General features: G+C 35.2%; 1 protein-coding gene across 1 annotated transcript; it reads right to left on the bottom strand.

Annotated features, from left to right (window-relative positions):
- Positions 1 to 1,858: 1,858 nt before the first annotated feature.
- LOC111909171 (protein FAR1-RELATED SEQUENCE 5-like) lies at positions 1,859 to 12,925 on the bottom strand. Its single transcript, XM_052769735.1, has 6 exons — positions 12,769 to 12,925; positions 11,530 to 12,361; positions 11,160 to 11,418; positions 2,759 to 3,201; positions 2,633 to 2,711; positions 1,859 to 2,470 (listed from the first exon to the last, which is right to left on the bottom strand). The coding sequence occupies exons 1-6, from the start codon at positions 12,923 to 12,925 to the stop codon at positions 1,859 to 1,861; spliced, it is 2,382 nt and encodes a 793-aa protein (XP_052625695.1).
- Between the last annotated feature and the right edge of the window lie 2,734 nt (positions 12,926 to 15,659).

Here is a 15,659-nt window from a genome sequence, read left to right on the forward strand (position 1 = left end):
TGTTCAATGTTGATTATATTATTTTTTAAATACAAACATATAAAAAAGTTAATGAGTTTTTAAATTTCGATCACAAAATTCGTATCTAGAAAGTGGTTTAACAGAAAGTCAACGTAAAGATAAATTCATTGAGAATTTGGTGCTTTCTATTGAAGATATGGACGCAAGCCTACGTTTTGTTGGACTGGTAAGAGATATATCTCCACAGTTTACTTACATGTGTATTTATCATTGATCAAATATGAATATTAAATAAAGTGAATACAATTGTAATTAATAAACGTTGCAACTTTTCCTACCAATCATCCGTTCCTTCCACATTTTCCTTTTTGTGATCAATCTACAACAACCAGAGTTTGTAATCGTTGACAACAGCAAAGTTGATGATCCTGATGGTGAGAGATATGGTCAGTTGCCCCAAATCATTGTAAGTGATTAATAAAAATTACTTTACATACTTAATAAAATATAATATGTGTTGACAATGTTTTTTTTACATTTTTAGAAAGAGTACATAGTTGATTACTTAAAATCTCAGAATCATCCAAAAGCTGAGATGTTTTCACATGTGATGCCACATAGACTGGAAATGCCTTGGAGAAAAATAAACAACAGCATTGATTGTGGTGTGTTTACGATGCGTCACATGGAAACATATATGGGTGGAGGTATGAATGAGTTTAAAGATGGATTCAAGAACGAGTCTTCTGCACAAGATGATCAACTTGTTAAACTGAGGACAAAGTATTTATACAAAATCCTCACTCATGAATATAATGTGCAAAAGGATTATGTGCTGCAAAAGGTTGATGAATTCCACAAGATTCCTTCAAAACAACGTTCTCAAATGTTGGCCATTGCAAAGGAAGAAATTCACAGGAGATTGGATGTTTTAAGTTAGTTGTTTTAAAAAAGTTATTTTAGTTATGACTTTAATGGTTTCTTTTGGATGGATTAAAAACAATGCTTTTGTATGCTAAGGATGTTAACTTGGGTTGCTGAACGCACAATACTTACTTTTGGTTTGCTAATTTTAGTAATGGACTAGTGATATTTTAGTACTTATATTTTTACATTAACATTTGAATAATTAAGTTATCTTAGAAAATGATGATTAACATTGATGGTATAGTTTTACTGTATATTCAGTAATGATTCTAACTAACAAAAATTTGTCAATATGCTATTTTACTATGAACAAACAATCAGAATTTTTAATAGTTAAAGTGAACATATCTATATTATATAATGATTTTTGGTGGGTTTATATCTTAATGTATGTTGTTATTTAAATATTGAATAATAGCTTAAACACTTATTTGAAGTATTCCTAACATATTATACTTTAGTTCAACCTACATACATACTTTTGGTTTGCTAATTCTAGTAATGGACTAGTGATATTTTAGTATTTATGTTTTTACATTAACATTTGAATAATTAAGTTATCTTAGAAAATGATGATTAACATTGATGGTATAGTTTTACTGTATATTCAGTAATGATTCTAACCAACAAACATTTGTTAATATGCTATTTTACTATGAACATACAATCATAATTTTTAATAGTTAAAGTGATTGATGGTTTTATAATTTCAAGAAAGCACAAGTTTATCTATTGTAAGTGCGAACTGTTTTAATCTAATAAAAGAGGTTTAAATACCAGATATTGTCATTAATCTGTTAACAAACATTACCAAGTTTGGCATTGCTATTATTCATCTATGCATAAAATAAAAACGTTAAAAGTAATGAAAGTGGTTTAAGATAACATAACCTACTAAATCATAGAAACATATTCTTATTAATAAGTGTAATAGAAAAGTAAAATCTATTGGGAAAATGACTGGGCAATTTTAAGCTGCTTTTGACTCTCGTGCAAGTCTTACTTTGCAAGTCCTCCAATTATGGTTAACATATTGATTGCAACCTGTGCACATTCTGGTTTTTTTCTTTGCAACCGCAACGGCTTTCTCAATAGCACTAACCATTCTTTTCTTAGTTCCACTACCTTTGGTACGTATAGATGCAGGTGGATGGATATTTATTTCATCAGGAATGCTGCGTATTCCAAGCATTCGAATAATTTCTTCTTCATCGTTATCAGATGATGTTTGGTTGGAACTGGCAAACTCCATTGCTGCCTGCTTCAACGTACGTGTTTTTTCAACAAACTCCAACAATTTCTCTTTGCTTCTTTTGAAATGATCCAAACAGTATTCAATATTGTTGTATGCCTCTGTTAAAAGTTTAAAGGTGTCATCTTCTATTTCCATGGCAACATGTTTCATGGCAAATAAATGGCTGGAAATTGCATCCCTTCTCCATCTTCTTAGAATATACTGTTCTGGAATCTCTTCATTATGGTTGTTTTTCAATACAGCAAAAATATGACGACACAAAATGCCAGTACGTATGAAGTGATTGCATGAACATTTAACTTCTTTTTCAGGCAACTTTAGTTCAACCTACATTGTATAATAAAAATAATGTATGTTAGTAACTGATTGAAGTAACATATTAGTTGGTGGTTATTGCATAATAATGAAAAAAATATATTTAATTTAAAAATAATTATATAATATACTTGTATGATGACTAATGAAAAGCATTTAAACGATGAATATAACCTTGCATTTTATCTTCAACTGTTTGCTCTTATCCGTTTGTGTAATCATAACAAATTGCCACCCATCTATCTTTTCAACACTGTCGATAGAACAGTACCAGGCTGCTTTAAATATTTCCTTTTTGACCTCACAGAAATTTTTTTTGTGTAAACCGCAGCTGCATGTTCTAGTAAGCCACTTGGAAGCGTCATTTCATGCTTTGCATTTTTTGTATCATGTTCTAGTTTCTGTTGAGCATTTCGTTGCTTTCCAATTGCGGTGTCGTAGTTCATCATGAAATAGATAAGCAAATTACCAGAGTTAGAGTATTTATTAAAAAATGAGTTCACGCTTTCAGACCTTGAAGTAGTTTTCATCAGACCGTGTAGTGGCATGTCTTTAAAATAGGCTGGACTCCAAAGTTTTCGATCCCTGTACATGTCTTTGAACCATCTTTTGTCCTGTAGTTTGAATTTTCTCATAAGCAGTTTCCACCTTGATTCAAACACTTCAGGCTCGATATAGACATTCCAAACAAGCTTTGTAAAACGCTTGCGAAAATCAGTGTTTTTCAAAAAAACGGCTGAAACCTAAAAAAAATAGAAATTTATTAGATTAACTATGAATAAACGGATGGGTTTTAGCCATAAGAACTTTCCTATGTGCGCATGCAAAACCCTAATGCTCGGATCTAGGCTTTCTAATAAACATGCTTTGAATCCAAGACTTCTAATTACTAATTAGGTTAAATAACAACATTGAAATAGATCTAGAACCATACCTTTGAGTTCCTTGTTGATCTTGAGGTCTTGGAGCTTCTAAAGTCACAAATGTCACTCCTCTGATGGCTTACAAACACCAATAGCAAGGAGGATGATTTAGGAGAGAGGAGAGGGGAGGAATTTCGACCAGAGGTTCCTTACTTTAGGTTAGATCTCGAATTCCCATGCCATAGGGTCCTTTTATACTTGTAGACTCCTTAAGGGTTACAACCTAAACCCTAATTAGATAATCTTCTCTTAAGGCTATCCAAATCCTTCTTAGATAACTCATATGGACGATTTTAGCTCTCCTAAAGCTCTTAGAATCCGTCCACTATATATCTATAAGGATTTATAGTCTAAAGCTTAACTATCAACCAATTGACAGTTTATACCCCTTTATTTAATTAACTTCTTTAAGTCACCAAATTAATTCTAATTAATTCTATGACTTATATTAATCAAATAACAATATATTATTCATTATATTATTCCCATAATATATTAATAATATTTACTCTCTCTTATTAAATCATCCTATCAAGTTGCTATGGTGAAGGCAACCCAAAAGGACCATGCATAACCGGATATAGTTACAGCCTTAGACACTATTCCAACAGTCTCCCACTTGGATAAGTCTAGTAACTATACAAGTACAATTCGGTTTGCAATCGTAGCTCTCAAAGACGCTATCAAACTCTGATCTAATCAATCTTGTCCTTTAGATAAGGGATCGTACAGTCCTCTGTTAGATATCATTCTGACAATCCTATGGAATGGTTAGTCAAGCATTTAGGTTTCTCGATCTCTAATTTATTTGACATAAAACTTAATCGAACACATCAATTCAGTTCTGACCGGGCCCGGCACATAAGTCAAATCAAATCATTGAGCGGCCGAGATATCGCTTTTACCTTCTTAGATAAAAGTTACAGATAAACTTCGACTTATATGCATTTACTTATTCATTAACCAACTATACACAACAATGCGTTTTATAACACCGATTTACTGATGCGTTTTCGCATTATCAATGTACAACCAATTAACAAATAACAAACCATATATCTAGGTTTTAAGACTATATGATATTATCGTCTTGCGATCACCCTTTTATATCTTATTCCATAAGGTGATTCCAGCAAGCGCGGGTTTGTTCCAATGCTCAAAACTAGTTCATAAGCACTCATGAATGTTGCAACAACCCTTTGCTATGTCTAACACCATTTAGACATTCTACACACCAATTCATGACAATCTTCATTCATATCTACTTCCAACATATGAACGATTGTGGACAATTTGAACAATTCTATTATTCTTAATAATTTCAATTATTCTGGAAGTCAAAACATGCAAAGAGAAACAATAGTTAAACGATTAACATAAGATAGTAACATTACATATAAATAAAACTCCTTTATTTAATCATCAAATGTTAATTACATTTATCTATTATACGTTTCTAATACTATCTAATCTATGCTAAATATCATTCTTCAGCCCAATGCTCCTAGCATGCTGCAAGTGCTTAACCCTACTCAGTCCCTTCGTAAGCGGATCTGCTGGGTTATCTTCTGATGATATCCTCTTCACTACGAGTTGTCCTTCTTCTACATGATGTCTGATGAAGTGATATTTTCTGTCGATATGTCTTGATCTACCATGATCCCTCGGTTCCTTGGTTAAGGCAACCGCACCTTCGTTATCACAGAAAATCTCCATGGGCTCCTTTATGGCAGGTACGACTCCAAGATCATCGATGAAGTTCTTTAGCCATATTGCCTCCTTCGACGCTTCGCTCGCTGCAATGTACTCTGATTCGCACGTTGAATCAGCTACGGTTTCTTTCTTGGAACTCTTCCATGTCATTGCTCCTCCATTTAGGGTAAAAACCCAGCCCGACTGCGAACGGTAGTTGTCCCTGTCGGTCTGAAAGCTGGCGTCACTATACCCTCTCACCTTCAAGTCATCACTCCCTCCGAGGACTAAGAACCATTCATTCGTCCTCCGAAGGTACTTAAGGATATTCTTCACCGCAATCCAATGTGTTTTACCAGGATTCCCTTGATATCTGCTAACCATGCTCAAAGCGAAGGCTACATCAGGGCGAGTACAAGTCATAGCGTACATGATTGAGCCAACTGCGGAAGCGTATGGTACTCGGCTCATTTCTGCTATCTCAGCTTCGGTACTCGGACTTTGAGTCTTACTCAACTTGGCATTACTTTGTATTGGTAATTCTCCCTTCTTTGAGTTTTCCATACTAAAACGTTTCAGTACCTTCTCCAAGTAAGTGTTCTGACTAAGTCCAATTAGTCTCTTACTTCTTTCTCTCACTATCCTTATTCCCAAAATGTAAGAAGCTTCTCCGAGGTCCTTCATAGCGAAGCACTTCCCGAGCCAGGACTTAACTTCCTGCAGAGTCGGGATGTCGTTTCCTATGAGCAATATGTCATCGACATATAGAACGAGAAAGCTTACTATACTCCCACTGGCTTTGACATATACACAAAACTCGTCTTCGCTTCGTACAAATCCAAACTCTTTGACTTTCTCATCGAAGCAAAGATTCCATCTACGAGACGCTTGCTTAAGTCCATAAATGGACTTCTCAAGCTTACACACTCTATTCGGATGCTTCGAATCCACAAACCCCTCGGGCTGAGCCATGTAAACATCCTCAGCCAACTTCCCATTAAGAAAAGCGGTCTTGACATCCATTTGCCAAATCTCATAATCATGAAATGCGGCAATAGCTAGCATCACTCTAATAGATTTAATCTTCGCAACTGGTGAGAAGGTCTCATCATAGTCAACTCCAGGAGTTTGAGTAAAGCCCTTCGCAACCAATCGCGCTTTATATGTGTGCACGTTTCCATCCACGTCGGTCTTCTTCTTGAAGATCCATTTGCACCCAACGGTCTTACGTCCGGGCACATAATCAACCAAATTCCAAACTTGGTTATCATACATGGATTGGATCTCGCTATCCATTGCCTCTTTCCATTTCGCAGACTCCGAGCCTGCCATGGCTTCCTTATAGCTATTAGGTTCATCAAGATTTATTAGTGTACCATCACTAATATACGTGTCCCCTTCGGTAGTAATATGAAAACCATAAAACTGGGGTAGAACTCTAACTCTATCGGAACGTCTAAGAGGTAAGGACTCGTCAATTGGTTCAACCGGAGTTTCCTCCTCGGGTTGAGTGCTAGTGGTAGAGGTTCCTTCATCTATCGACTCTTGAATCTCTTCAAGCTCGATTTGCCTCCACTGTCTCCTTGGCTTATGAGTTCTCGCTCTCGGAAAACTCCTCTCCTCGCAACGTAGACCACATTGTCCTTCGGTCTATAGAAGAGATATCCAAAGGATGTCTGCGGGTAGCCGATGAAAATACATCGCTCACTTCTCGGTTCAAGCTTGTCGTGAGTATCTCGTCTTACGAAAGCCTCGCAACCCCAAACCTTGATATGTGCCAACGAGGGAGCTTTCCCTATCCACATCTCGTGAGGTGTTTTGGCAACCTTCTTGGTAGGGACTCGGTTAAGGATATGGGCGGCAGTCTCTAAGGCATACCCCCAAAAAGAGATAGGTAGTGAAGCACGACTCATCATAGAGCGAACCATATCCAATAAGGTTCGATTACGCCTTTCTGCCACACCATTCAACTGCGGTGTTCTAGGAGGCGTCAATTGCGAAACTATTCCACACTCCTTGAGATAATCGTGGAATTCAAGACTTAGGTACTCTCCTCCTCGATCGGATCGAAGCATCTTGATTTTCCTGCCCAATTGATTCTCCACTTCATTCTTGAACTCTTTGAACTTTTCAAAGGTTTCTGACTTTTGCTTGATTAAGTAGATATACCCATATTTACTATAGTCATCGGTAAAAGTCACGTAGAAGCGGTTCCCATCCTTCGTGGTTGATCTAAATGGTCCACATACATCGGTATGTATTAGGTCCAATAGACCCTCGCCCCTTTCACATGTACTCGTGAAGGGTGACTTAGTCATCTTTCCAAGTAAACAAGATTCGCATGTGTCATCTTCCCTAAGGTCGAATGACTCCAACACTCCATTCTTTTGGAGTTGGGCTATGCGTTTCTTGTTGACATGTCCAAGACGACAATGCCACAAGGATGCTTTATCCATACTAGTGGAAGAATCAATATTCAAAACATCATTTCCTAAGTTATCAACAATCATAACGGTTTCATATATTCCATTACATGGTATAGCTTCAAAGTAAAAGACACCATTTAGATAAGCTAAAATAGAACCATTCTCATAATTAAAAGAAAATCTAAATCCTTGTCTATACAAACCATGAAATGAAATGATGTTTCTAGCTATTTCTGGCGAATAGCAACAATTGTTCAAATCTAAAACCAAACTATTCCTAAGCACTAAGGAATACACTCCAATCTTGGTCACAGGCGACGATCTTCTGTTCCCCATGATTAGATTTATCCTTCCTTGCTCCACATCCCTACTTCTTCTTAGTCCCTGCACATTAGAACAAATGTGGTAACCACAACCGGGATCAAGGACCCAAGAAATGGCATGATTAGAATCGTTAGATTTAATTGTGTATATACCTGCGAAAGATGGGTTGATCTTTCCTTCTTTGATTGCTTGCAGGTACTCTGGGCAGCTTCTCTTCCAATGTCCTATCTTGTGGCAGTGGTGGCACTCTGCCTCCTTCGGGTTAGGACAGGGCTTAGCGGGATCAACTTTGGTCCCACTAGAAGAGGCACCATCTCGGGCTTTTGCCTTGCGATAGTTCTTCGATGAAGCTTTCCTCTTCTTTCCCTTTCCTTGACCAATAGCCAAGACAGGAGCAGCGGGCGGATTGGGAGTAGGTGCAACAGACTTGTCCTTGAAGTTGCTCTCAGCGACTCTCAAGAGACCTTGGAGTTTGCTTAGGGTGACCTCCTCTTTGTTCATGTGGTAGGTCATCCTAAATTGGTTGTACATCGGAGGCAAAGAGTGAAGCACCATGTCGATCGCCAAGTCTTCCCCGAAGTCAACATTTAACTTGCGAAGGCGGTCGACATACCTTTGCATCTTTTGCAAGTGCACGGTAAGAGATTCTCCATGACCCATCTTCGCGGAAATCATGTTAGTGAAAATCTCATACCGCTCTTGTCTCGCGTTTTGGTGGTACCTCTCCAATAAGTCTTGGTGCATCTCGTACGGGTACATGTCCTCGTAGGACTTTTGGAATTCGGAGTTCATGGTAGCGATCATGATGCAATGTACCTTCGTTGCATCTCGCTCATGAGTTTCAAAGGCGGTGATTTCGGCTGGAGTAGCGATTTCGGTGTTGATTTTCTCGAGCTTCTCATCAAGGACATACTCCTTGTCCTCATAGCGAGCAATGGTGCGAATGTATCTTATCCATTCGCTAAAGTTCATTCCATCGAAGGTGACCTTTTGGCAAAGGCTCATCAACGTGAAAGAACTAGCAGCAGCGTTGTTTGTGTTCGACATCTATAATTAGAAAAGGACAAAGATGGATTAGAATATAAATCCCTAATCATCACCCAATAAGAAAAATTAGGGCTAGGATCCAACAATAACATTTACATATTAGAAAAGGGATGCCGTAATCTAACATGCAAATAAATTGAAGGTAACTGAATGACGATTCACTAATTCTCCATCACAAAAACCTAAACTATTAGTCCTAAGTGTTTTTGAGAATTCCTAGGTTCGGATGAGATTCATTGAAACTATTCAATGGCATGTTTAAATCTCGATATGCCCCTCTTGTTTGTGACTGGGATACCGAGGATCACAAAGCGGGTGTGAATAACCATGCAAATTCACATGGTGCCTTCATTGTAACGATCACCTATTCGCTGTGCCGGTAAACCACACACGCTCCATCGAACTATGATAAACAATGAATCACCCTTTGCCACCTTCGCTTAGAACCAATTAGTGTGCCGGTAAACCACACACGCTCCACTAACTTCTTAGCAAGGTGCAAAGTGTAATTTCATGGGATTGCATCAATTCACTTTTCCTAAAGTAACTAAGATTGGGAAATTTTAAAATATGTGTAGTTACTTTATATTTCTTATTATACTTTTAATGAGAGGATGAGGTTGCCCTATCCTACCCGTTCGGCTAACGACCCTCCACCAATCAAGCAAGCGGTGGGTGTGAGTGTACACCCATTAAGCGCCATTTTATAGGCCGCAACCTTATACCCACCTTATAGATTGACTTCGTGAATGAGGCCTACTAACGGTAAGACTAGCATTTAGTTATACATATACATATATATATATATATATATATATATATATATATATATATATATATTATACTAGTAATATCATATTAGTATAGGGTTGTATTTTAAACCTTTTAAAATCTAGGGTTTTGAAATTTAAGTTGTCTAAATTAAAACTTTTAATCACAAGTATAAATTTCAAAACTTGAGGGCAAGTTTTAAACATTTAAAACATGGAGGATCAAATAACAAATAATTCCAATTAACAATTAATATCCTAATTATCTATATTTGATTTATTCAAGATTTCTTTTAAGATAATTACCAAAATAATCAAAATAATTAATTAATTATCATATAAGGAAATTAAATATTTAATTAGTTGATAATTACCTTTGATTAGATCAAGATAACAATTATATTTATCAGAAAAACGAATTAATATTGATCTAATTAGTTTATGGTAAGTTTGGATAAGATAAACACAAAGAAATCCCGAATCTGGCCATTCCTGACGTCTGGACTCGCCGAGTGCACAAAGGGACTCGCCGAGTCAGGCCTACTCGCCGAGTCCACTTTGAGACTCGCCGAGTCCATGACTCAGAAACCTAAAAATCGAATTTTGCAGGTTTGTTTCAGTTAATCAAGCAACAATTTACAGAAAACCAAGCTAGGCTCTGATACCACTGATGGGTTTTAGCCATAAGAACTTTCCTATGTGCGCATGCAAAACCCTAATGCTCGTATCTAGGCTTTCTAATAAACATGCTTTGAATCCAAGACTTCTAATTACTAATTAGGTTAAATAACAACATTGAAATAGATCTAGAACCATACCTTTGAGTTCCTTGTTGATCTTGAGGTCTTGGAGCTTCTAGAGTCACAAATGTCACTCCTCTGATGGCTTACAAACACCAATAGCAAGGAGGATGATTTAGGAGAGAGGAGAGGGGAGGAATTTCGACCAGAGGTTCCTTACTTTAGGTTAGATCTCGAATTCCCATGCCATAGGGTCCTTTTATACTTGTAGACTCCTTAAGGGTTACAACCTAAACCCTAATTGGATAATCTTCTCTTAAGGCTATCCAAATCCTTCTTAGATAACTCATATGGACGATTTTAGCTCTCCTAAAGCTCTTAGAATCCGTCCACTATATATCTATAAGGATTTATAGTCTAAAGCTTAACTATCAACCAATTGACAGTTTATACCCCTTTATTTAATTAACTTCTTTAAGTCACCAAATTAATTCTAATTAATTCTATGACTTATATTAATCAAATAACAATATATTATTCATTATATTATTCCCATAATATATTAATAATATTTACTCTCTCTTATTAAATCATCCTATCAAGTTGCTATGGTGAAGGCAACCCAAAAGGACCATGCATAACCGGATATAGTTACAGCCTTAGACACTATTCCAACATAAACAATATGTATGCTAGTCGTTATTAAAAATATGTAAAAATGTGTAAATCATTGTTGAATAAAACATGTTTCGTGTTAACATAGGCCAAAATATACACACCTTGGCTTGTAGTTTTTTCATAATGTGCCACATACATAAACGATGATTAGAATTAGGAAATATTGCTTCAACGGCCTGTAGAATTGTTGGATCTTGGTCTGTTAACACTAATTGAGGGTGTTTTACATGTGCTTTCAAAAAAGCTTCGAGTAACCAACGATAAGATTCTATTGACTCGTTGCTTAACAAACCTGCCCCAATGTTTATTGAACGTTTGTGGTTATCAATGGCTGTAAACGGCACAAAAATCATTCCATACCTGTATCAAAAAGGTAATTAAAAACAGATTCAATATTGATTACGAAGTCAAAAAAATATCAATATTCATACTTAAATAAAAAAAATGTGTAATGAGTATAAGAGCGTATACTTATTTGTTCGGAATGTAGCATCAAATGATATCACATCTCCAAACTCCTTGTAATATAACTTATCGGTTTCATCCGCCCAAAACATTGCGTTTAACACACTATCAACACATTTATACTCAAATGTGTAATTATGAAACTCATCTTTCCTCATGTTCATTTTGTCAACAACCAGCTGTGCATCCTTGTCACCTATAATGTTTCCCACCTTCCTTCTGAAATTTTTGTAATCAATTGCTTCAGGGCCAACGTTTTCATAACCTCCTTGCAAACTAGCTTGTAACTTGTGTGCCTTTGTTGCACCGATATTAGATGTTGAAGAACGCACTATAAACTCCTTGTCTTTATAACTAAGTCGTCGTGCACGTTTGGAATACCGTCTTTCTTCTTTAGTCTCTAGGGGGTGGTTGTGATTCTCTTCAAACTCATATATTTTACACGCATTAGTTTGCATATGTAACCTTTCAAACTTTATCAATGCCTTGCAGTCCGTAATTTTGAAGTTTGAGTTTCGTTTATTCCTTCCACTCCCCTCAGGATCCAAAGTGTCAGTTGATCTGTTAGGTATTTTACCCATTTTGTTGCACACTACATACCTTTTTTTAATGGTTTTGTCACCAAACCTCGTTACTGTATTTAACCTGACACCAAAACCTGCTTTATCTGCATATAATTTATACATTTCAACCGCCTCCTCTAATGATTGATATATAGCATTTACATCTGGCATAAAATCTTTAGGAACAATAGGTTTCCACAACTTGGTTTTCCCACAAGGAGAGTCAACAACATTACTATTGAATGATTCCTCTTTAGAATCAGTTCGATTTGTACCTGTTTTTTAAGACAACAAAAAACAATAATGCGACATGCAAAACCTGATATAAAATTCTATGAATTACGTATACATAAACTAAAGAACTTTATAATCATAATAAACGTCTGTGAAACAGTAACCAGAGTTGAATTGTTTACATATTTGAGTCGTATTAACGCATAATCACCAATGATTATCAAACTTAATCAACATTGTATTAAACTTAAGAAAAAATCACCAACGAGGGACTCCAGTACAACGATATGTGATATAAACCATCATTACGTAATTAATACATGCAACGTATATGACTAATCATATACAAATATGTACTCCGGTCTTATTCAACATATACAAAAATTCAATAACTATTGAAAAACACGAACTGTAATTACAAGATATTGATTACGATTTCATTATTTACCTTCACTAGCATAATCAGAAATTTGATTTCTTCCGTCGAATTGATCATCGGACTTATAGAAATCGTCGTCGTCATATTCATTACAGTTGACGTCTTCTTCGCCATATTGATCATCATCTTCTGTATCATCGCTACTGTAATCAAAACAGTCCGACATCGATATTGATTTGAATCACGAATGTTATACTGCGTTGTTATCTTCAAATGTAAATGATTAACAATATACAAATTTCGACTGAAATTCCGATTGCTATACTCGAAATCGTCCCTGGAAATCGTATCTTCAATTCAATATCTCATTGAACGATAACTATGGAATATCCCTTAATTATAGGAAAATATTAATGGATAATATATTGATTATTAATTGTATTATATTAATTAAAAATAGATTAAATACAAATTTACTTAAATACCCTAATAAAATGATTGGCTGATAATTGTTCTCACGTTCTCAACCTTTTAGGCGTTCTCATTTGATCGTACTCCTATATATATATATATATATATATATATATATATATATATATATATATATATATATATATATAGAGAGAGAGAGAGAGAGAGAGAGAGCTAGGTTCAAATGTTTTTAGCAACTATTGTGTGCCTAAATGCACCAATGAGAATTCAAGAAATAATAAATAATTAAATAAATCATTAAAGGATATTTTGGACCTTTTGTACTTTTATTTAAGGAAATTATTTAATTGAAATCATTCAATTAAGGAAATAAACTAATCATTCAATTAAGGAATTAAACTAAATATATTTGACCTAGATATGTTTGCGGCCGAACACTTCATCATCGACATCAACACCATCATCATCACCGATTCTACTTCTTCTTCTACAATCGACGGATCCAAAAGGGAGCACATACTCTCGTCTCGCAATCAATGATGGATTATGGGGTCGATGAGGCTGAAGAAGGGGATGCGGAGGAGCGGTGGCGCTGTTGTGGGGTCTATGAACACGAATGAGAAGCGAGGAGTAAACGGTCAGGAAATCCCGACGATTGCAGGTACTTGGATGGAGGTATCCTCCGGCATCCTCCTGTTCTTCTTTCTTTGGTCCGGTAATCCAACAACTAAGGGATATAACTGGAAATTATTTACCTCAATCGAGATTGATTTAATCTCGATTTTTTTTCAAGATCGAGATTGTGTTCATCATCTTATTAAATTCGATTTCTTCAATGGTTTATTTCTGTTCGATTGAAGAAATATTCTGATACAACTTGCACTTCACAGTCATAAGTTGGATTTTGTTTCGAAAAAGTCAAAATTGGTGTTCATATTTCTAAATTGATAATGTAAATGTGTGTTTGTTTCTTGAATTCATGACTGGGAATGAATGCATATGTGTGTTGATGATTCAATCACAGCTATTGAATTATGTATACAATCACAGCTCTTGAATTATGTAATGTATTCTATTAGAATTTATTTTATATAAATGTATTCTGTTAGAATGTTTGAGAATAATTGTCAACAACAAATACATTCTGTCAGAATTTATAGTTTTTATTCTCTTAGAATGCATTGAATTTTTTAATTTTTGAATCTTGATTATGTTTTCTTTGTGGATTTAGGTTTTGAAGAGGCTAACATTGATGTGGAGAAGGAAGAAAACATAAAGAATGAGAGTGTATTATACCAGAAAGTGTTATGCTACAATGTATATAATGTTGCTAAAAAATAATATTCTATCAGAATAGATTAGTGTTCTTGTGAGATTGTGATGTTTTTTTTTCTTTTTTCTTTCAGAATGTTGTTATTATTCAATGAATCACAATCATACAATATAATTATTTGGTATATTATTAGTTCAAGAATTGATTGTGTGTATTCTTTTTAGAATGTATTTACTAGTTTATGGTTGGCATTCTGTCATTCTGACAGAATAAAATCGGAAAATATATTTACTAGTTTATTGTTAACATTCTAACATTCTGACAGAATAAAATCGAATTTTTAATTTTGAATTAATTTAAAATATTCAGATTTTTAAAAATAAAGGAATTAATTATCCCTAAAAATCCGAAAATTTCCTTTTTTAATATAGGTTAATTGACTAAAATGCCCTTATGCTGAAATTTGTGTGATTATATGGTATATGTTATCCTATTCTACTATCATAGACCCTCAAATCATGACCTTTGATTATATTCCATCCGATGGTCCAGATCTGTGCATTCTGGCACACAATAGTTACTACAAACAATATAACCTAACCCTATATATATATATATATATATATATATATATATATATATATATATATATATAGACACACACACACACACACTCATCTAAATTATCAAAAACTTCCTAGAAGTCATGAGTAATTGTTCCTAGGATGATGTTAGAAGCATCTTGAGCATCACCGTGATGCATTTACTAGGTATCATATTCAGGTTTATTGCTCAAATAAATTTGTGTAGGAATAGGTCCGTTAAGTTTATACAATTTCACATATCTCACGTGATTGTATCTTAAGACGTTAACCCATTCATTGAAGTTGTACCTTGAAACATCCCAAAATTCATGACCAAAAATTTCATTTTTAATTATTAAATAAACCCATAGTTATCAAAACCTCTCGTAAAAACATAAGTCATAGTATCTCAAAACATCATAGACGGTATATCCACATCAAAACATATGTCAAATATATCAGAGTAAACATCGCAGGCTAAAACATCATGGTGCGTGCAATGCAATCATCCTGAGCTCTTTCCTTTGAAACCAAAAGTACCTGAAACCAAAACTTTAAACCGTAAGCACGACACTTAGTGAGTTTCCCCAAACTACCACATACCATACACATAATCACATAATCACATAATAATGTATCATGGGCCTCGACCGCTTCATTGGGCCCCACCC

Source organism: Lactuca sativa, chromosome 3 (genome assembly GCF_002870075.4).
Source record: "Lactuca sativa cultivar Salinas chromosome 3, Lsat_Salinas_v11, whole genome shotgun sequence".
Taxonomy (NCBI): Eukaryota; Viridiplantae; Streptophyta; class Magnoliopsida; order Asterales; family Asteraceae; genus Lactuca; species Lactuca sativa.

Coding starts and splice junctions, on each gene's coding strand:
- LOC111909171 (XM_052769735.1), bottom strand. CDS start 12,925: ATGTCGGACTGTTTTGATTACAGTAGCGATGATACAGAAGATGATGAT. Junction 12,362..12,768: donor TTCTGATTATGCTAGTGAAG/GTAAATAATGAA, acceptor CTTAAAAAACAG/GTACAAATCGAACTGATTCT. Junction 11,419..11,529: donor GCTACATTCCGAACAAATAA/GTATACGCTCTT, acceptor TTTTTGATACAG/GTATGGAATGATTTTTGTGC.